The sequence below is a fragment of the Pan troglodytes genome, chromosome 13 (assembly GCF_028858775.2).
Source record: "Pan troglodytes isolate AG18354 chromosome 13, NHGRI_mPanTro3-v2.0_pri, whole genome shotgun sequence".
NCBI lineage: Eukaryota > Metazoa > Chordata > Mammalia > Primates > Hominidae > Pan > Pan troglodytes.
The window spans coordinates 37,630,986-37,652,368 of NC_072411.2; the positions used below are offsets into that span (position 1 = coordinate 37,630,986).

At 36.9% G+C, this 21,383-nt stretch overlaps 1 protein-coding gene across 30 annotated transcripts in view; it reads left to right on the forward strand.

The window, feature by feature from the left end:
- Positions 1–2,604: 2,604 nt before the first annotated feature.
- R3HDM1 (R3H domain containing 1) overlaps positions 2,605–21,383 on the forward strand; it is a 123,208-nt gene continuing 104,429 nt past the window's right edge. For 22 of the 30 annotated variants that reach the window (XR_010150067.1, XR_010150068.1, XM_024354818.3 and 19 more), the window contains exons 1-4: positions 2,605–2,745; positions 4,840–5,050; positions 16,228–16,269; positions 16,744–16,833. Coding sequence is in view for 26 of the 30 variants with exons in the window: in XM_024354818.3 (XP_024210586.2) it covers positions 4,880–5,050; positions 16,228–16,269; positions 16,744–16,833 (303 nt within the window). In the remaining 4 variants the exon portion in view is untranslated. Of the gene's footprint in view, positions 2,746–4,839; positions 5,051–16,227; positions 16,270–16,743; positions 16,834–19,614; positions 19,777–21,383 lie in introns of those variants that run through there. The other 8 variants (XM_024354820.3, XM_054679775.2, XM_024354829.3 and 5 more) reach the window with 4 other exon arrangements.

Below are 21,383 nucleotides of genomic sequence, written 5' to 3' on the forward strand. Positions count from 1 at the left end.
CCTCAAAGGTCAAGGCTGCAGTGAGTCAGGATTGTGCCACTGAACTCCAACCTGGGTTACAGAGTGAGACCTTGTCTCTAAAAAAAAAAAAAATTAAAAATTAAACTAGTGCATTAATATTTTGGAGAAGAATACAAAGTTCATATGATTTTTTTTTTTTTTTTTTTGTAGAGATCGGTTTGCTATGTTGCCTAGGCTTGTCTTGAACGCCTGGTCTCAGTGATCCTTCTGCCTCCACCTCCCAAAGTCCTGAGATTACAGGCCTGAGCCACTATACCCAACAGTTTGTATGAATTTTTAGTATTCAATTAGAAGCCTTCAAATGAGAGCCATACACAAAAATGCTAAGCCGCTTGTACACAGTGGTAGGCCTCCTGTCAGTCTACTGCTGTGTAGTGGTAGGGGTCAGGACACAGCAAATTTAGGCTCAGCCAACTGCTGATCTAAAGGGATTCTGACCAGAGAAGACAGCTAACATTTTTGGAGGGCCTGCCCTGGGAGAGAGGCTGTGGTCCGTGCTCTACATTTAAATCAGTCAGTCCTCACAACAAACCTAGAAGCTAGATATTCTTTTTTCCACTTTGCAGATCAGAAAACTGCAGCTCAGAGAGATTAAGTTATTTACCGAAAATATAACTAGCAGAGCTGGGATTTAAATTATCGTCTAATGCTAGTGCACTTCCCTTTCTATTGCCATTTCTATATGCCATTGACTCCTTCCCAGGCAATAACTGGTCATTTTCATTCTGAATCATTCATTATTTAGTCTGTTATCAAATGGTGTGGCATATTACCAAGTTTTGGTCACACATACTGGTTGTGTGACTTTGAAGAAGTCATTTGACTTCTAGGCAATAATAACGTGAATGCTGAATTACAATATTGGACTAGGTGGTCTCTCAGGTTCTTTGGGGTTTCATGGAACCTTGGGATCCTAAGAGGATCTTCTAAGGTGTTCACCTCTTCGGTTTTGCCTCTTCCTCACTCTCCCCTGCAGCTATTGCCTTATCTAGTACCTTATTTATTTCTTAAATGAATTAAAAACCTTGCTTTTATGGAATTACAAAATTAAGAGATTCATGATAAAATTGTAAAGTCACTTTACAAAGAACACAAATAATTTGGTTGCTTAGAGAATGCTGCCATCTTGTGTCTACCACTTTATGAGATAAAAAGCTAAAATGGAGAAAAAATACTTGAAGGATTTTTGTTTTGTTTTGTTTTTGGTGGAACTTAATCATTTGATGTAGTGGCTGGAGAATCTTGGTCAGATTGAGATGACACAGTATCAATTAAAAGTTTTTTGATATTTGTTTTTGATACCCCCTTTTCTATTATCCTTGTGTCAAACATTGTGAAATCAAAATGTGAAAAGTAACGTAAGGATATATCGGGTTCCAAGTGATTGTATTTCAAAATGGTTTTTGAAGAGTTAGAATAAAATGTGAGTTACTCTATAATGCATGCTTGGCTGTCTTGGTATTAGGTCTCTTGGTGCTTAGATCTCATTATATGCATATATGTATGCTTAGTTATTTCACCTTAAAATGTACTATTCTGTTTATTGACAGCAAAATTGTCAGAGGACAATGGAAGAGGTAAATAATCTTTTTAGAGTTGTTTACTTGCTAGGCTATATTCATTCATACCAAATAAATATAAAATAAAACCGACTTCAAAAATATAACATGGAGAAAATTTTGTATTTGGGGATTTTTGTTTTGTTTTGTTTTCTTTTTGCTCTGCCATCCAGACTGGAGTGCAGTAGCATGATCATAGCTAACTGTAACCCCCAACTAAAGCTATTCTCCCACCTCAACCTCGCAAGTAACTAGGACTGCAGGTGCACACCCCTACACCCAGCTAATTTTTTAATTTTTGTAGAGATGGGGTCTCACTGTGTTGCCCATGCTAGTCTTGAGCCCCTGGCCTCAAGTGATCCTCCTGCCTTGGCTTCCCAAAGTGCTGGGATTATAGGCACGAGCCACTGCACCCAGCCAACTTTTTTTTTTTTTTTTTTTTTAGAACAGACAATGTGGGTTTCATTAAAAATGTTAAATGGCTTGTTATTTTTGTTTTATTTTTTCTTTTGTATTTTTAAAAATCTAGAATGTTATTACTGTTCAAAATTACAGTCTTAAGTCCATAGAGTTACACAGCTCTAGAAGAGAACTCTAAAAATGATGGTTCTTGGAGTTAAAGTGTTTCTGATTATGATCTTTTTTCTCTCTCTTTATCTATAGATACTATCTCAATTATAACCCTGACTGCATTGTAGCTTCTCAGTACATATCATTTTCTTTCCTCTTCTCTCTTCTGCTTTTAACTAATCAATCCTCTCGGCCTCAGTGACTTATTCAGGTTCACAAAGCTAATATATGTTAGAATTCATTGTTACTCAGTGTTCTGACTTTCGTTTAGGAAAATAATGTAATAAAACAACTGACAGTAATATTTTTAATTTCTCAGTTTCATGTGGAGTGTTCCATTTCCCTTGGCCATTTTGTTAAAATGGTTTCTTTTGTTTTCATTTTAGGCCACGGAAAGGTATGATATATTTGATCCAAGACAGTCCATTCCAGTCCAGGAATCTACAGTGGTGACAAGGACATGGGACTCCTCCTGCCAGATTACAGATGGTTCACTACAGTTGACATCCTGGCTGACAACTGTGAAAAAGAACCTTGGATTATTTTATTTTATTTTTGTGGGACACCACAATCCCAAATCCAAAGGACGCATCAGGTAATGCTTCCCTGTCATTCAGAAAAACATATTTTTCTTACAAAATCTCACCTATAAAAAGCAAGAAGCCAGTGTCTTAAGTAACTTCACCACCCTCTCCCTACTTTGCAGCTGTTTGTTTTCGGAATGAACCAATTAACTTTTGTATGGGTTATAATTAAGGAAGACATGGTTTTTTTTTTAATTCAGTTCAGTCTGTCTGTGACTTTAAGACCTACTTCTCTTTGGCTTTTTTAACTTTTGAGCTGTATTTATCAATTCCTAAAATCCATTTATTTATGTATTTATTGAGATGGAGTCTCACTCTGTCACCCAGACTGGAGTGCAGTGGCGCGATCTTGGCTCACTGCAACCTCCACCTCCCAGGTCCAAGCAATTCTCCTGCCTCAGCCTCCCAAGTAGGTGGGACTACAGGCGTGCAGGCACGCGCTACCATGCCCAGCTATTTTTGTATTTTTAATAGAGATGGGGTTTCGCCATGTTGGCCAAGCTGGTCTCAAACTCTTGGCCTCAAGTGATACACCTGCCTCAGCCTCCTAATGCACTGGGATTACAGGTGTAAACCACTGCACCTGGCCCTAAAATCCATTTAGATTGCAAAACATTCTTTCAGGAAATGAACTTTTGAATTTTTCAAATTGATATAGAGAAAATAAGTTTCACTGGTTCCCCCCCCCCCACAAGATTTTATTACGAAAATTTTCAGAAATATAGAAAAGTTGAAAGAATTTTACAGTGAACATCCCTATAACCACCCCTTGATTTCACCAGTAACATTTTAGCATACTTGCTATAACCTATATCTGTCTATCCCTCTATATATCAATCTGTTCATTTTTTTTAAAGATGCATTTCAGAATAAGTTGTTTATATCAAGTTCTGCCATTATTGGGTTTTTTTGTTTGTTTTGTTTTGTGACAGAGCCTCACTCTGTCACCCAAGGTGGAGTCTAGTGGCGTGATCACAGCTCACTGGAACACACGCCTTTTGGCTTCAAGCAATTCTTGTGCCTCAGCCTCTTGAGTAGCTGTATTATAGGCATGCACCACCATGCCTGGCTAATTTTTGTATTTTTAGTAGAGTCTGGGTTTTGTCACGTTGCCCAGGCTGATTTTGAACTCCTGAGATCAAGCAATCCGCCCACCTTGGCCTCCCAAAGTTCTGGGATTACAGTCGTGACCCACTGCAGCCGGCCAAGTTCTGCTGTTTTTATTACATTTTTTGCAGCTTAAAATGAGTGCTATCTTTAGCTTAATCTCTGATACATTAATCCAGTGTGAAACCAGTGATTTTCTTAAACTCACTAATGACATGAAAATATATTGGAATCTTATGTATTTGATTTCCTGTGGATTCCATATTCTAGAGTGCCCGGATAATGTGTTGTTTGGCATTGAGTCACTTAATTCAGGAGAGTTTTCAATGCTTTCTTCATATTGCTGAACATATTTGTTAATCCAGATTTACAAGTGTATTTTGTAATAGAATGTTACTGTTTATTTTTAAATTATTTCCTTTTGGAAATATTTCAGGGTAATTTAAGAAATTTGGAATTTTAGGAATCCAGATGAAAAAGCTATTATAGGTATCCCTTTGGAGAAAAAGATTTCTAATGTCTTCTAAATACACATATATTATTCTCCAGCCATTACCTTCTACCTTGATCTGGCTCAGTCCTTAATGTTTCTTAAGAATTGCCACAAGTATATGTGCATCAAAATCACTCCATATTCTTTTTTTAAATGTAAAAAAAACACACTTATGTGTTAGCAATAGGGTCTTGCTATGTTGCCCTGGTTGGCCTCCACCTCCTGGACTCAAGCAGTCATCCTGCCTGACTCCCAAGTAGCTGGGACTGCAGCTGGGTACCACTGTGCCTGGCTCACATACTTTCTATAGCTCTTTTCTCACTGTATTGTGATCTTTTTTTTAATTTGGATGTATCTAGCACAAAATTATATACTCCTTGAAATCAAGAATTTTGTTCCTGTCTATATTCAACATTATTTCTGGAACATAACAGACAGTAGGTCAGTATCATGCAGTAACTGAATGTAAAAAAGTTTCAAACTGTATTAATTTTTTTTTCTTAAGGCTTCAAGCTCCCTGTAGAATTCGAAAATAACCTTTTCTAATGAGGATGTCTGATACTGTTACTGTAAAAGATGAAACTGCAACAATGAAGGATTTGGAGGCAGAAGTGAAAGATACAACCAGAGTTGAAAATCTTATAAAATCAGAAAACTGTGGGAAGATTTTGGTAGAGAAGAATGAACATTGTATTGAAAACAATATAGATTTGCAGGTAAACAGGAATTTTTCTCTGGCTACAAATACTAAATATTCAGTATATATTTATGTTTATTTTCATACAAAACTCACTTCTCAAAATTCTAAAAGGGTAAGTTGACCCTTCGTGACATGCTTACTAGCTGGTTTTGGAGCCACTTGGATTAGCTTGCTGTGAGTCTTAACTTGGCTTGTATCATGTAATATACTTCTTTTTATTTGTATGTGGCTAGTGCATTTTTATTGGCTTTCTACTTTCTCATTCCACCCTTTTCCTAATTACCAGTGCTGTGAGAGTTTTGAACTCTCACAGTTAAATTTTGAGTTTAACCTAAGAGCTCTTAAAGGAAAGACAAATAGAATAGAATAAAACTGCAGACGAACTATTGGCAAAAACAGCCCTCGGGGGATTCCTCAGTCACTCAACCTGACTGACAAAAAAGATTGTGGGCCCGGGGGAAGTTAATGCTTTTAATGCTGTGCATATATAATGACTTAGAGCTAGCCACTGAGAAGGCTTCTAATTCCAGGCATAAATGGAAATTGAGTTGATTAACAAATTGAAGATAGGTAAAAATGGTCCCAAGTAATAGCATTTCTAGTACTATTCATTTCTTTGGTAAGGTTTTCCAGTTATCTATTTTCTCAGAATGAAGGGCTAACACTTTTAAACAATTTATTTTATTTTATTTTATTTTATTTTTTTGAGATGGAGTCTCTCTCTGTCGCCCAGGCTGGAGTGCAGTGGTGTGATCTCGGCTCACTGCAGCCTCCCTCTCCTGGGTTCAAGCAATTCTCCTGCCTCAGCCTCCCGAGTAGCTAGGACTACAGGCATGCACCCCCACACCCGGCTAATTTTTCTATTTTAGTAGAGATGGAGTTTCACTGTGTTGCCTAGGCTGTTCTAGAACTCCTGAGCTCCGGCGATCCGCCCACCTCGGCTTCCCATAATGCTAGGATTACAGGCACAAGCCATCGCACCTGGCCCACAATTTTTTTTTTTAATATCTCATCATTTATCAGTCAGGAAACGAAGCAAGGCTTGGGCTGAGTGAATTTTCTATTCTACAAGGTATCCAAAGAGGTCCTTTGTTGGCATTTAACAGGCCGGTGGACTTGGTCTGGAGCATCCCAGATTGCTTCTCGCACCTGTCTGGCACCTAGGTAGGCAAGGCTGCAGTCCTGGGCTCAGGTAGAACTAGAAGCACCTATTTATGGCTCCTCCAACAAGGTGGGTCCAAAGTAGTCAGACTTCTTATGTGGCAGCTCAGGGGTCCCAGAGAGAATGTTCCAAGAAAGCCAAGCAAAGCTGCAAGGTTTCTTTTGACATAGGCCCAGAAGTTCCAGAACGTTACTTCAGCTGTCTTCTTTTGATGACATAAGTCAATAAAGCCAGGCCAGAGGATGGGGAATTAGACCCTACCTCTCAGTAGGAAAGAATTTGTAGCCACCTTTAAGCTACCACAAAAAGTTATTCAAAAAAAAAATTGTTTAGGCTGGGAGCGATGGCTGTAATCCCAGCACTTTGGGAGACCGAGGTGAGTGGATCACAAGGTCAGGAGATCGAGACCATCCTGACCAACATGGTGAAACCCTGTCTCTAGTAAAAATACGAAAAATTAGCCAGGCATGGTTGCGCGCACCTATAGTCCCAGCTACCAGGGATCCTGAGGCAGGGGAATCACTCGAACCCGGGAGGCAGAGGTTACAGTGAGCCAAGATCGCACCACTGCACTCCAGCCTGGTGACAGAGCAAGACTCCATCTCAAAAAAAAAAAAAAAAAGAATTAAAAAAAAAGTTTAACAATGTTTTAATTTTGCTTTGCAATTAAAGAATTCTATTTTTGGAGAAAATAGTCTATCATTCTATATGCTAAAGACTTTGAAGGCTATAAGCCAAAAAGTGTAGCTTCACTTTTTTTTTCTTTTGTGTTTTCTTTTTTAGCTTCACTTTTTTAAAGTAAAGAAGCCTGGTTTTTTTGGGTGGGGGGCGGGGTTTTTTTGTTTTTTGTTTTTTGTTTTTAAGACAGAGTCTCGCTCTGTCACCAGACTGGAGTGTAGTGGCGCAACCTTGGCTTACTGCAGCCTCCACCTCCCGGGTTCAAGCAATTCTCCTGCCTCAGCCTCCCAAGTAGCTGGGACTACAGGCGTGCGCCACCATGCTCAGCTAATTTTTGTATTTTTTTGTAGAAACAGGGTTTCACCATGTTGGCCAGGATGGTCTCGATCTCTTGACCTCGTGATCCACCTGCCTCAGCCTCCCAAACTGCTGAGATTACAGGCGTGAGCCACCGCTGCTGGCCAAGAAACCTGTTTTTAAAGGTTTTCTCATTCTTTTGTTCAGTCAAAAACTGTCTTTTTTCCCTATTATGTACCAGACACCAGGTTAGACAATGATAGCAATTCCTCCAGCTATAAAAAAAGCATTTAGGCCCCACTTATAGTCAAGTGGTAATCATCTAAGAAATTGGGAGAAATAACATATTTTTTTCCCAGTCATTTTTACTAATAGCACTTTCTAGAACAATAAAAAATTGCCATACCTGTAATCAGTACACTCGGTGATGACAGCATGCCAGTGTCCTGATTGCATCAGAGAAAATCTGCTAAAATTCTAGTGCATTTGTGATTGAAATAATAAAATACTTCATTTTAGCCTCTTTTCTACACCTAATATTTCTTTTCCTAGATCATGCTTATCAACAAGTCATTAATTTGGGTTATTGCATTTCCTACCATGTCTATTATGTTGCCCTTGGCAGTAAGCCACAAGAACATTCTGATGACCACTTTTGCATCATGGCCCAGTTGTTTGTAGTATAAGAAAATTTCCCACATTACCCAAACCATTTATTGAAAAATCTCTTCTTTACCAAGGGAATACCATAGTAAACAAACATGGGTATGGTCTTTGACCTCTTGTTTCCTATAGCATAGCGACTGTAACGATTTGGAAGGAGGGAAAAAGAGAATGTGAGAATTTATTTTATGTTAATCTGGTGAATGCCATATTCATTGTTTATTGAAGTATTTATTAATAATTTACTATATGGGCCGGGCGCAGTGGCTCACGTCTGTAATCCCAGCACTTTGGGAGGCCAAGGTGGGCGGGTCACAAGGTCAGGAGTTCGAGACCAGCCTGACCAACATGGTGAAACCCTGTCACTACTAAAAATACAAAAAAATTAGCTGGGCATGGTGGCGCACGCCTGTAATCCCAGCTACTTGGGAGGCTGAGACAGGAGAATCACTTGAACCCGGGAGGCGGAGGTTGCAGTGAACCGAGATCACGCCACTGCACCCCAGCCTAGGTGACAGAGCGAGACTCCGTCTCAAAATAATAATAATAATAATAATAATAATAATTTACTATATGTAAGAATATTGACCCTGCTTTGAGCTTTTGAGGCCCAAAATGCTTTCATCCAAGGTGCCTGGCAAGGGGTGTACAGTTGAGATACCTTGTATAGAACAGATTTAATTAATGGAAATTGGGAATTGGAAATAGATAAAACTGGAAAATTGGTTTCTTCTGTGTTTTCATTTAAAATATTGTAAAACAAAGTTAACTGTTTTAAGCATCAACAGGGAATAAGTGTTTTGTTTTAAAAAGTCTGGTTAATACAGAGTTACTTTTAACTTAATGTGGAGTTAACTATTCTAACATACTACCAGATATTTCATCTTCCTTTGGTACCTCTAAGGTACTGCCTAAAGGTTGTCATCTTAAATAGCAACTGCTGTTTTTCACTCATAAGTTTGGATGTATGTAGCAAATAATGTAGGTTTTCTATTGAGATTTTTGGATAAACTATTATTTTTTCTAATAGAGTGATAAGATATTCTCTACTTTGCTCTCATTCTGAAAATCAGCTACCATGAATATTATAACTTACGTCTGTTATCTTGCTTCAGCATAGTAATATTTAAAGTGATTAAAGGAAACAAATGTTTACCTTCCAAAAGATGCATTCATTTCATTCATTTATATAAAAAAACTGCACGTTTAATATATACATTTTGAGTGAAGTCATTGTTAATTAAGGGATGTTACAGCCCCTTTTGTACTATGAAGAGACTTTATGATTTTCTTTCTGTTAAGGGTAGTATTTACATAAAAAATAATTTCATCAAACCAGAGAGAGGCCAACAGACATTACATGTCATCTCAGGTGGTTCCAAGCAGAGATTATCTCAGAGAGCTCTTTGACCATTTAATTTATAAATAATTCTACTTGTGTTTTCTTTCTACTTTTACTAGTTTTCTCTTTCCACTTTTAAAAAATGTTGTGTTTCTTATTCAGGGTTTTGTTTTGGACTGTAATCTTTTATAGAAATTTTAGGATTACTTTCATAAAAATTTCTTAATACTTCAGAGCTAATTCAAGAAATCTGTGTGCATTAACGTCAGGAAGTTAACTTTCCCACATAATTGCCTTGGAGCTGTTCTGAATTGTTGATTATGGTCTCAAATAATTATCTGACAGGTTTTTGGTTAGGAATTTTTCTGCTGCCACACACTGTTCCTGTTGAGAATGTAGAGGTACATTTCGGACTTTATATTTTTATGAAACATTTGGAAGGTTGGGGTGGTGGATGCCAGGTTTCTAAATCCAGAAAAATGTATTTTGTTAGACTATGAGTATCCCTAATCTTTAACATGGGTTAATTGGATGGTGGGGAGTATTTGCTTTGATTTCCTGTGTATAACTCACTGATGGGTCTCCATTGTTTGATTTTCTTCGCGGATAGGTTTTTCAGATTACAATTAGTCTAAATTAGCCTGGTGCGGTGGCACATGACTGTAATCCCAGCACTTTGAGGGAGGCTAAGGCAAGCGGATCGCTTGAGCTCGAATTCAAGACCAGCCTGGGCAACATGGCGAAACCCTGTCTCTACCAAAAAAAATAAAAAAATTAGCTGGGTGTGGTGGCATGCACCTGTAGTCCCAGCTACTCAAGAGGCTGAGGTGGGAGAATTGCTTGAGCCAGGGAGATCGAGGTTGCAGTGAGCTGAAACCATGCCACTCTACTCCAGCCTGGGTGACAGAGTGAGACCCTGTCTTAAAAAAAAAAAAAATTTTTTTAACTTAGAGTAAATTATTTGTGTTGATTTTTACAGTCATTTATTTTAAATATAAAATTCAGAACTCTGTGCTCTGCTTATTAAAGGTTCAAACTCAACTTTCCCATTCTTTTACAGTTGTATCTTTGTACTTAACAAACAGCTTGTCCAGGGATGTTCATCTGTATACATGTGTATATGCACACAATTCAAAACATATTTGGGAACAGTTCAAACAATGCCTCTCCCTCACATTATTATTAACAATAGGATAGGGAGTCCACATTGTGTTGGTAACCCTTGTCATGGAGAAAATAAGAGAGCTGATTTTTGTTAAAAACTAGGCCTTGTGTGCCAGAGTCAATGAATAGCTCTGACATACGTGAGTCAATTTTCCATGCACAGAGTTGGCTAAAGTACATGTTTTGTATATTCTGTTTCAGTAGTAAGTCCTTCAGTAATCAAGATGAGACTCTTATATCTTGTATCCCTCAAGTTAATTCCAGTGCATTTCTTTAAAAGAGGTTTGGGCAAGAAAGCAATGAATCTAATAAGGCTATCAGAAAAGTTCAGAACACAATGCCACACTTCTTCGACAATGAAGGCAGTACATAACAAATTCCCTCATTTGCTTGGAAAGTATTGATGAAACAATTAACTTATTTCATTAATCTGTTAAGAAATGAAGTATTTTTTTAAAGGACTGAATAAAAGTCTCTTTATATAAAATCATTCAAATAATAATCTTAGCTATTTCCTGTTTGTCAAACAAAGATTAAAAGCATGTATGTGGCCAAGCGTGGTGGCTCCTGCCAGCACTTTGGGATGCCGAGGCAGGAGGTTTACCTGAGCCCAGGACTTTGAGACCAGCCTGGACAACACACAAAGACTTTGTCTCTACAAAAATAAAAATAAAAAAAGTATTCATGCGTCACGGTACATACCTGTAGTCGCAGTTGTTTGGGAGGCTGAGGTGGGAAGATGACTTGAGAGTTCAAGGCTGCAGTGAGTTAGGATTGCACCAGTGCACTCCAGCCTGGGCAACAGAGTAAGACCTGTCCCTTAAAAAAAAAATAAAATTAAAAAAAAAAAAAAAAAAAGGATGGCTGGGCACGGTGGTTCACGCCTGTAATCCCAGCACGTTGGGAGGCCGAGGCAAGCAGAATGCTTGAGTCCAGGAGTGTGAGACCAGTTGGGGCAACATGGCAAATCCCCATCTCTACAAAAAAACACAAACAATTAGGCATGGCGGCTACTCTGGAGGCTGAGGTGGGAGGATCATCTGAGCCCAGGAGGTCAAGGCTACAGTGAGCTGTGATTGCACCACTGGACTCCAGCCTGAGTGACAGAGTCAGAGCCTGTCTCAGAGAAAAAAAGATATACGTAATGTACCTAGTACATAGAGCCTAGCAAATGGTAGGTGCTATTAACAATGTTATAATTGTTACTATTAGCAATAACACGATTCTATGGCTTCTCAAAAATTTGTCACTTTATTGTCATGCAAGATTTTTTCTTTAGTAATAAAACAGAGTAAAACTTACTTTTAACATAACCTCCCCACATTTTCAGTACAGTAGTTTTAATTCTATTAAGTTCTGTATCTGTATGCTGTATTTTTACTGTTTTTTATTAACATTGAATGAGTTCAACTTTTTAAAACTTATGATACATTTTCCATAGTATATTTTTATAATTATTTCTAGGATTTGGTACTCTTTCTACTGAACTTGGGTCATATGCACATATGGTAGTTCTTTTAAGCACATTTACTTTTCACGGTGCTTTCTTGTGCTGTGTAAAGATGTTGGCTACATCTTGTAGATGTAGAAATGCTTTTGCATACTTACCGTTTGTACTTCTTTGGATAATTTTCATGTACATCACCAGTAGGATGGGATGATCCTGTATCTTCATTTATTACAAGGAATAACTATAAACCAGATAGTTTGTGACTTTCTCCACATACTTTTCATTAGAATCTAAGAGTTAGGCCTTTGAGTATTTAACTCTGTGCTTTATGGCTTGAAAGATTAAATGTTAAAAACAAATTATGATTGTGTTTAGTTTATTGATTTTTAAAATAGCTCTCCCACCTCAGAGAACTTTGTATTTTTCATTTATTCCAGTAGAAATTAGCATCCTGGCATCCATTATTTTTACTGCCCTGACCTTAACTAGACATGGAATATTTTAATTCATTATCTTCCTTACAATTGCCACTAATCTTTACTATTACCTAGAAAAGTACTGAGAATTCGTAACCTCTTCAAGGTGTTTTGAGTCTGGTTGAAAGGGTGTAACCATTATAATTTTTCTTCATAACAATTATTAATTACAAAGAGAAAATTATTCCTATTTTTTAAATGTCAGATTTTCTTAGTTGAGTGATATTTAATTGGTTATTTTTGTGCTAATACATATATAACTCATAAGGATTGCTGTTTTTTTCAGTTCTCCAAATTCTAGTAGCTGGTAACTCTGACAACGTATTAGTATCAATTTCAAACTGAAATTCTATTAGGGATGTTTCATATTCTGCACCCATTTTTTCGCCTAGTTCCTGTCTTATACTTCAGTATAAAACAATGTAAATTATAAATTGGGGACTTTGTCCCTAAACCTTCTAAATTCTAATTTAAATAGCATTTCTCTGGACTAATACAGGTCTATTAAACAAGCTGCTAAATTTTTGCTGTGACAGTGAAATTCTGCTAAGGGTGAAAAGTGTGCTCTAAATAATAAAATCCACTTTTAAAATAATTACATATCAAATAGAGGGAATTGCTACTTAAAGCCAAATCTGGCTGCCAAGTAGATTACAAAAATATGAAATAAAATGTTTACTTTAATAAACAACTTGTTTTCTCTGCTTTGTTATGTATGTATGGCATATTTTCTAGTACATATAATTTCTATTTGCTGTTTGAAAGGAAATCGAAATAAATTATGTTATTGAACAATGCCACTTTAGCAATTTATGGTTTACTTATATAGTAGTGTATTAGTTTTCTATTGCTGCATAAAAATTACCACAAACATAGAGGCTTAAAAGACAACACCCATTATCAGCTCACAGTGGGCCCAACTGTGTTGTCCGCTTAGAGTTCTATGAGGCCAAAGTCAGCCAGGCTGGGCCCTTTTCTGAACGCTTTGGGAAAGAATTTGCTTCAAGGCTTATTCCAGTTGTTGACACACCTTAGTTTGTTGAAGCTGTAGGTCTGAGGTCCTGTTTTTTGGCTGGTTGTCAGTAAAGGCCACTCTGTTCTGAGAGGCTGCTCATAGTCCTCCTTACATGGCCCCTCTATCTTCAAAGCCATCAACGATATGTCAAGTCCTTCTCACGCTTTAAATCTCTCTGACTTGCCCCCGTGCTCCCACCAGAGAAAAGTTTGAGCTTTTATAGGGCTCACTTGATTGAATCAGACTCACCTGAATCTTAAATTGTATCTTAAGGTCAGCTGGCTTGGAGCTTAGTTAACAAATGCATAAATCCAGCAGGGTATGGTAGTTCACACCTGTAATTCCAGCACTTTAGGAGGCCAAGGCGGACTGCTCAGTTGAGGTCAGGAGGTTGAGACCATCCTGGCCACCCAGTGAAACCCTGTCTCTACTAAAAATACAAAAATTAGCTGGGCATGGTGGCAAGCGCCTGTAATCCCAGCTACTTGGGAGGCTGAGGCAGGAGAATTACTTGAACCTGGGAGGCGGAGGGTGCAGTGATCCAATATCACGCCACTGCACTCCAGCCTGGGCGACAGAGTGAGACTCAGTCTCAAAAAACAAAAAAGCAAAATCCTTTCTTAGCAGTACCTTGATTTGTGTTTGATTAAATAACCAGTGGATGGGAATCTTGGGTGCCATCTTTAGAATTCTGTCTACCTCAGGTAGAATTTAATCCACAATAAAGTTTTTTAAAATATATTAATTGCACTGGACTAAGATTCTGAAGATATGGGGTGCTGTTTGACTTTAGTAACTGATTCTGGACTGTGAGGTCTTTAAGACCAGGAACTATGTCTTATTCATCTTCATAGCTCTAGTGCCTAGCACAGTATCTGGTGTACAGCAGGAACCTAAAACATGTTCGTTAAATGAAGTCAAATTAAGATAATTTTACTTCTCTGTATCTTCCTTTATCTTTTCCTCATTTTCATCAAAGCCTCCTTGTAGATTAAAAGTGAGATAAATACATGTGTAAGTCTATGAATATTCTCAAGCATTACAATAGGGACAATATACAGCACCCCCATTTTATAGACTTTTTTTAAATTAGCATTTGTTAGATTAAGTAATTTTTCTTAATCTCATTGCTAATAAGCAGAGGCAGCACATTGGTTTTCTGACATGGTCAGTTCCTAACCTTTAATAATCGATTACATTTATGACACACTTTAGAGTTTTCAAAGCCCCTTTGTTAGCTACGCTTTCACTGAATCCTTTCAAGAATCCTGTGAATTAGTGCAAGTAGTATGAACTTTTAGACAGATAAAAGTAAACTGAAGTAATTTGACCATGGTTACCCACTAATAAGAAGCAAATTCAAAAATTTAAGTCCAGCTTTTCTGCATATGAATACAGGATTTACATTGACAGTTAATGACCCCTTTCATTTTAGAATTTTTAATAGAAGATTTTATACCAATGATACTTAAAATTACAAGAGATTAAAGCAGAGGACTGGGAGTAAGTCACAAATTATTTTCCCTTCTGCTTCTTCAGAACTCATTTAGGTATGTGCATTTTCATAGTATTCACCTGTTGCTTTTCTCTCTCTTTTTTTTTTTCCTGTAATCCCTAGATGGTGGCATCTACCACCTAGACTGGATGGTAGTACAATTTATTTTACTTTTATTGTTAGATGTGAGTTACGGGTAATTAGAAATCCTCTTGAACAAGTTAGAGAGTAGGTAAAAACAGAAGACAATACCAACATGCAGAAGACCTCTTAGGCGGCACTGCCATATTCATGTGTGTGCACACATGGTATTTTCTTCTGTATAAGAAACAAAGTCATTTTTCTTTTATTTTTTCTATTTTCCTTTTGTTGTTCTGTAGTTTGTGTAACCTAGGGTTAAAATCCCAAGAATACAGTGCTTTTTAATCTTGAAGAACTTTTGGCTCAAAATGGGAGCAGGACATACTGCTACTGTAGACTCTTGTTTCTGTTGACTCTACAAGGAAGGCCTTTTTGAAATAAAATGATGGTTTTTTTTTTTTTTTAATGTAAAGCATACTAGTCTGGATATTAAGGATTTTGTATCTGTTTTATGTTTGTTACCAGACTGTCTCCCTCATGTTAAGAAGTAAAAATGATAGATACTTTGGCCATGTACTATTTGGTGTTGGGTTTGGGGAGGAAAATTGGAAGAAAGTAGAAGGAAAGAGTGTTTAAAACCTATCTGGCTCTGGTTCACAGGTGCTTCAGCTGGTTTCCCAAACCAAAGCTTGTATCACAAACTTGAGTTAGTTTGCCTTACCGCGTTCTCCAATCATGTGACTGATGGTCGGCCTATCAGTCATGCTGGACATCCGTATTGGAAGTCTGCCCTTTTTTCTTCCTTTCTGCTTCATTGCCTCACCTCAGACCTGATGAATAGGTTTCTATCACTAATAAACTGGTGGTGTACTTTATACAGTGTTGAAACACCTCAGTAGATTTGTGGTTGGACTCTGACTTACTGTGCATTTGAAACATTAAGTTTGGAACTTTTCTGAGTTTATCCACCTTTAACTGCTGGTTTTTGTGTGTGTTCTTTTTCCTTAACCTTGGCTAAACTATAATATGTTGTAAAATAATGAAGTATATTTTATTTCACTACCAAGAAGTCACCATATAAGTTCCATTGTACTCAATTAACACAGAAATTGTGGCCATTTGCTGATTTAAAGAAAAATGCCTAAGAAAGAAAAATAATAATAAAAATGCCAACCTATCAGGATTTTAAAGAAACTTCTGCAAGTGTGCTTCTGGGAGGAATCAGTACTCCTTTACTGAAACCAACTTTGATTTCCTCACTTTTCATACTTTATGCACAGTTAGTTTTTCTGTGGTTTAGGACTATGAATTAAGAAGCAAATTTTCTGTTTCAGTATGAAATTTAATACAAATCTTTCTTGTATGTTCAGCGGCCATTGCAGTCATTTGGACAGACAGGAAAAAGGTCTAAGGTATAGTAAATATTTTGGTGTGCTGGCATGCCAAGGGCCTTCCTTCATGCTTGATGAATCCTTGTTTTCATATAGCACTACATTCAGTTTAGTTCTTCCATATTTTATGGGGGGCAGAAAGCTTATTTTGTTTTATTTGGGATTTTTGTCTTGCCTAGTCGCTTTTGTGCATTGCTTTTTTTATCTTGATGGTTCTTTATCTGTAGAGAAAATCGCTTTCTCACCATTTTTGGGGATATGAAGTTGGAATTATTCCCATTCTTTCTATTGCTATAATTTTCAAAACTGCAAATGTTTGTGTTCCTTCTTAACAAAGGCCTTTAGTAGTGTTTAATGATATATTTAACTTGCACATTTCATCTACTGTTATACATGGCAGAAACTATAAAGAAACTTAGAAACTCTTTCTAGGGGGCTTTTGGATATGCCCTAGATTTCTGAAATGTAGTGTTAATTATAAATACTTCTCTTTAGTCAAGCTCAAAGTTAAAGCTAGTTCGGAGCCTTGCAGTGTGTGAAGAATCTCCACCACCCCCTGCACCAGAGATATCACAGGAGAACCAGGTAAAAAAGCAAAACAAATGTTATTTCAAGACATGGTGGAACTGGAGAATTTTTGTATATGATTTAAGTTGTGTTTGTTATATTTGTTTTATTTTGACTAAATGAAACTTATTCAATAATACTTGGCACCCAAGAGATATATGAAAAGTTAGAAAACCTCTTTGCTTCAATCTAAGCCTTAGAGCAATTATTTCTCTTCTGGAAGAACTTAGGAATCATGTAATTAATTAGGAATGTGGCTTTAAGAAAGTTATAAATTAATTTTTATAAAGTTAAAAAATGTTGGTTGGGTGCAGTGGCTCACGCCTGTAATCCCAGCACTTTGGGAAGCCGAGGTGGGCACATCACGAGGTCAGGAGATCGAGACCATCCTGGCTAACACGGTGAAACCCCATCTCTACTAAAAAAATACAAAACAATTAGCCGGGCATGGTGGCGGGTGCCTGTAGTCCCAGCTACTCGGGAGGCTGAGGCAGGAGAATGGTGTGAACCCAGGAGGCGGAGCTTGCAGTGAGCCCAGATCGCACCACTGCACTCCAGCCTGGGCGACAGAGCGAGACTCCATCTCAAAAATATATATATATATATTAAGGTAGCATTTCCAGTGAATATAATTGTGGTGAAATTTGCCCTTTTAGTTTTACCTTTTAGAAATTTCTCAGATACTTAATGCTTGTTTGTAAAGAGACCAGCCAAGACTTCTTCTTGATAGGTTATTTAACGTAACCTGAATGCATGGTGAAACCAATTTTCATATTAGCTTGGCTCTTTAATAGTTATCTAGTACTTCTAATTTCTCACATGTTTATTCTTGTAAAGTTTAGAACAGTGAGTAAACCTCTAACTAAATGCAAACCATTTAGTTTGCATTCTTTTTAATGCTATGACTACTTTTCTGTTAATCTCAGCTATGGGTTGATCTCTGTCTCATGTTACATCTGTATATTTATGCATAAATATTTTTGGATCCTTTACCAATGTTTATCTTGTGATAACTTTGCCTAGTGGCTAGTTGTACTTAATAAGAGTTTGAGCAACTTAAAATGCTCCTTTATCCCAAAAAACAGTTTCCAAGGAATTTGGGCAATTTTGTGGTTATTTAAGAAGCCATGACTGATCCATGACATGTACATCTTTTTTATAAAGTAAATATCATTATACATTTGGTGATTCAAACTAAAATTGTTAAACTTTCCCTTGATTTACATGATACCCTCAAAAGCCTATTACAGATATTTAGGATAGTTGTCACATATTTAGAATATGCACTGTTTTTGAAAAGCACTATATTTTATTGCTTGAAAATGCAAGGAAAATGTTTTGAAATAGATTGTTGTCAATGAAATATACTTAAAAATCTGTTTGCTTTGACATTTCTTTGCATCAGAAACATAGGGCTGAAAATTAATTTATGATTTTTTTTTTTTTTTTTTTTTTGAGACGGAGTTTCACTCTTGTTGACCGGGCTGGAGTGCAATGGTGTGATCTCAGCCCACTGCAACCTCCGCCTCCCAGGTTCAAGCCATTCTGCCTCAGCCTGCCGAGTAGCTGGAATTATAGGCACCCGCCACCACGCCTGGCTAATTTTTTGTATTTTTAGTAGGGACGGGGTTTCACCATGTTGGCCAGGCTGGTTGCGAACTCCTGACCTCAGGTGATCCACCTGCCTCTGCCTCCCAAAGTGCTAGGATTACAGGTGTGAGCCACTGCGCCCGGCTGATTTTTTATTTTTTATTTTTTTTGATGTATCTACATAGGAGATAGCTGTATGCATTTATTTGATATAATAGATACATTTTAGCAATGAAATAGACTTTCTAGCAAAAAGCAGAAATACAGTCAAAGTATTTACTAAATCCTTGCTTGGAGAATATTTTCAAATATTAACCTTTGGCTTTTGCATGATTGTAATAAAGCTGAAGAGCTATATAATACAGTCTGAAAAAAAATCAATAAAATTGTTTTTTGAAACAGCACTTTTAAAAAGTTCTTTTGGCCAGGGACAGTGGCTCGCGCCTGTAATCCCAGCACTTTTGGGAGGCCAAGGCAGGTGGATCATTTAAGGTCAGAAGTTCAAGACCAGCCTGGCCAACATGGTGAAAACCCGTCTCTACTAAAAATACAAAAATTAGGCAGGTGTGGTGGCACACGCCTGTAATCCCAGCTACTTCGGAGGCTGGGGCAGGAGAATCGCTTGAACCCGGGAGGCAGAGGTTTCAGGGAGCCGAGATTGCGCTATTGCGCTCCAGCCTGGGTGACAAGAGCGCAACTCTTATCTCAAAAAAAAAAAAAAAAAAGTTATTTTGTACAAGTCAGAGTAAAGAATACGCCTGTTTGGGATGGAGTAGTAGGCAGTGTAATGTTTTTGAAAATTCATTTATTTGTTCTGTTGACCAAAAAACAGATGTTACACCATCTTAGCTTCATGACAGTCTAAAGAGATTGAGGAAAGAAGGGTCAGGCATTCATAAATCTGTTAATACAGAGGAAGCGTATACTTTTTGAAAAAACAAAAGCTGTACCATGACCCTTGTTTTTTGTAGTGCATTTTACCTGTTTGAAAAATCTTGAGGGAGAGCCTGTTATGGTACTAAATTTGGCTAGTGAAAATTTATATGAAGAAAAAATAACAGGAATATATGTTGTGTATTGATATATACATTATTGATCATAGATAATTTTTTGTGTTGACAGTTCAAAAAGATGAGTTATGGCATGTGGATAATGACTAAAGAAGCTATATCAAAACTCAATTATTTCCCTTAATATATTCTTTCTCAGTTTCTCTTAGATACAATAAGCTTTTTCTTTTTGGATAATTGCCTATGAATACAATCCTCTGAATAAAAGATACTTCTTCTAGTAGGAAGTCTTTTTCCAAGCCTTGAGATAAATAAATTGCACCTGAGTGGAAATTGGAAAATAAATTATTTCTCATGAAAGGTACTAGTATCTAATCCTTGATGGTAGACACAGTTTCCAACTAATTTGCTTGATTCAGAATGTGATTTTTGAGGAATTAATCTGGAATAAAACTCATTATTCAAAAAGTTGAGAGGCAATTAAGAGAGAGATGTCACTTGTATCTGATGAGAGCTTGTGAGAGGGAAGTGACCTCAATAACAGATGTTATTGACAGAGTGAAGAGTAAAGGAATTGCAGTTTCCTATGGAGAGGTAGCTATTATTCCAGTTATTTATAGTCTGAAGATTTTGTATATAAGAACTTCAGTGTTTAAAATATATCTTGTTTATTTGCTACTGAAAACTAGGCCAACTGAAGACAGGCCTCAGTACATTAAGCTTACAAGATTTTAAAAATATAGTTCATCTTGATAAAATAGTTTAGTATCTGTAATTAAAATATATGGCTTTTTGAGGAGAGCTTAGAAATGAAATCTGCTAGTTACTGGAAGTGCCTTTTAGTGAAGATCTAAGAGGAGGTAGTGTGAAATCTTTTCTCCCAGCCTGGATTTCACTGGGTTCCTCTTGAGTAACCAGAATAGTAGTTACAAGTCAAGAAAACTTCTAAATATTATACTTCTGAAAAATAGTTCTGGGATTCATTTCTAGATACCTGTTTTACAGTTATGAAAAGAGTAAAGAAAGTGGGTTGGAAAATGAATCACAATAAGAAAAATTACTTACTGGTTGATGAGTGTAAGGAAGTTGCCAGTGTCTTTGGTAAACAAGACAGAGAGTGCAAAAAGCAAGTGTTTGTCATCCTAGTAAAAACTTCCAGTGTGCATCATTTACCCTATATTATGAACAGAAATTTTAACTGGTATGATGAATTAAGAAGAAGAAAAGAGATGAAAATAGCAGGTAGCAGTCCTATTGGGGTAAAAAGTCTATGTGTCTGATTGATGGTTTTCTTGACTATAGAACAACAGTATAATTTAGTCTAAAAATAGGCTACACTTTTATCTTTAGTAAAACTGGTGTAGAATTTATTATAGCTTTCTTTATAACTTTACCTAAGTAAACAGAGCTACATGATTTTTGCCTTTTCTGTGTGGATTAATTTCTAGTAATCCCTTTGGGTTCTGGAATTACATGTAATGGCATTGTTTTTAAAATAAAACATGAATTCTCCTTTCAGTCTTACAGAATGTGGTTACTTTACAGTTAAACATTACGTATCTGTAAGGATACAATTTTGTTTGAAATCTTTCTAAAAAACTGTGGTGATTGAAGGATTGACAGTGATATATAAATCTCAAAAAGGAAATAAAGCTGTGTGCCATTGATTTTGGAAATGTTTGTACTTAACATTTTTATATGGTAGGAGAATGAAGGAATGTGTGATTATAATGGATACTCAGAAACCTGGTTTTTATTAATCATTGACTTGACACTTATACATTCGTATTGTCATGATTGATGATAATTATGCTCTTGCTTGGCATCTTCCTTGCAAAAATAAGTTAAGAAGACCTGAGTTCTCATCCTCCAGGGATTTTACAAGTTGATGCACTTAAACTATAATAGAAAACATTTATTTTCTCTATAATGTTGAGGATTTGTTGTAATTGATATATTCAACTCAGA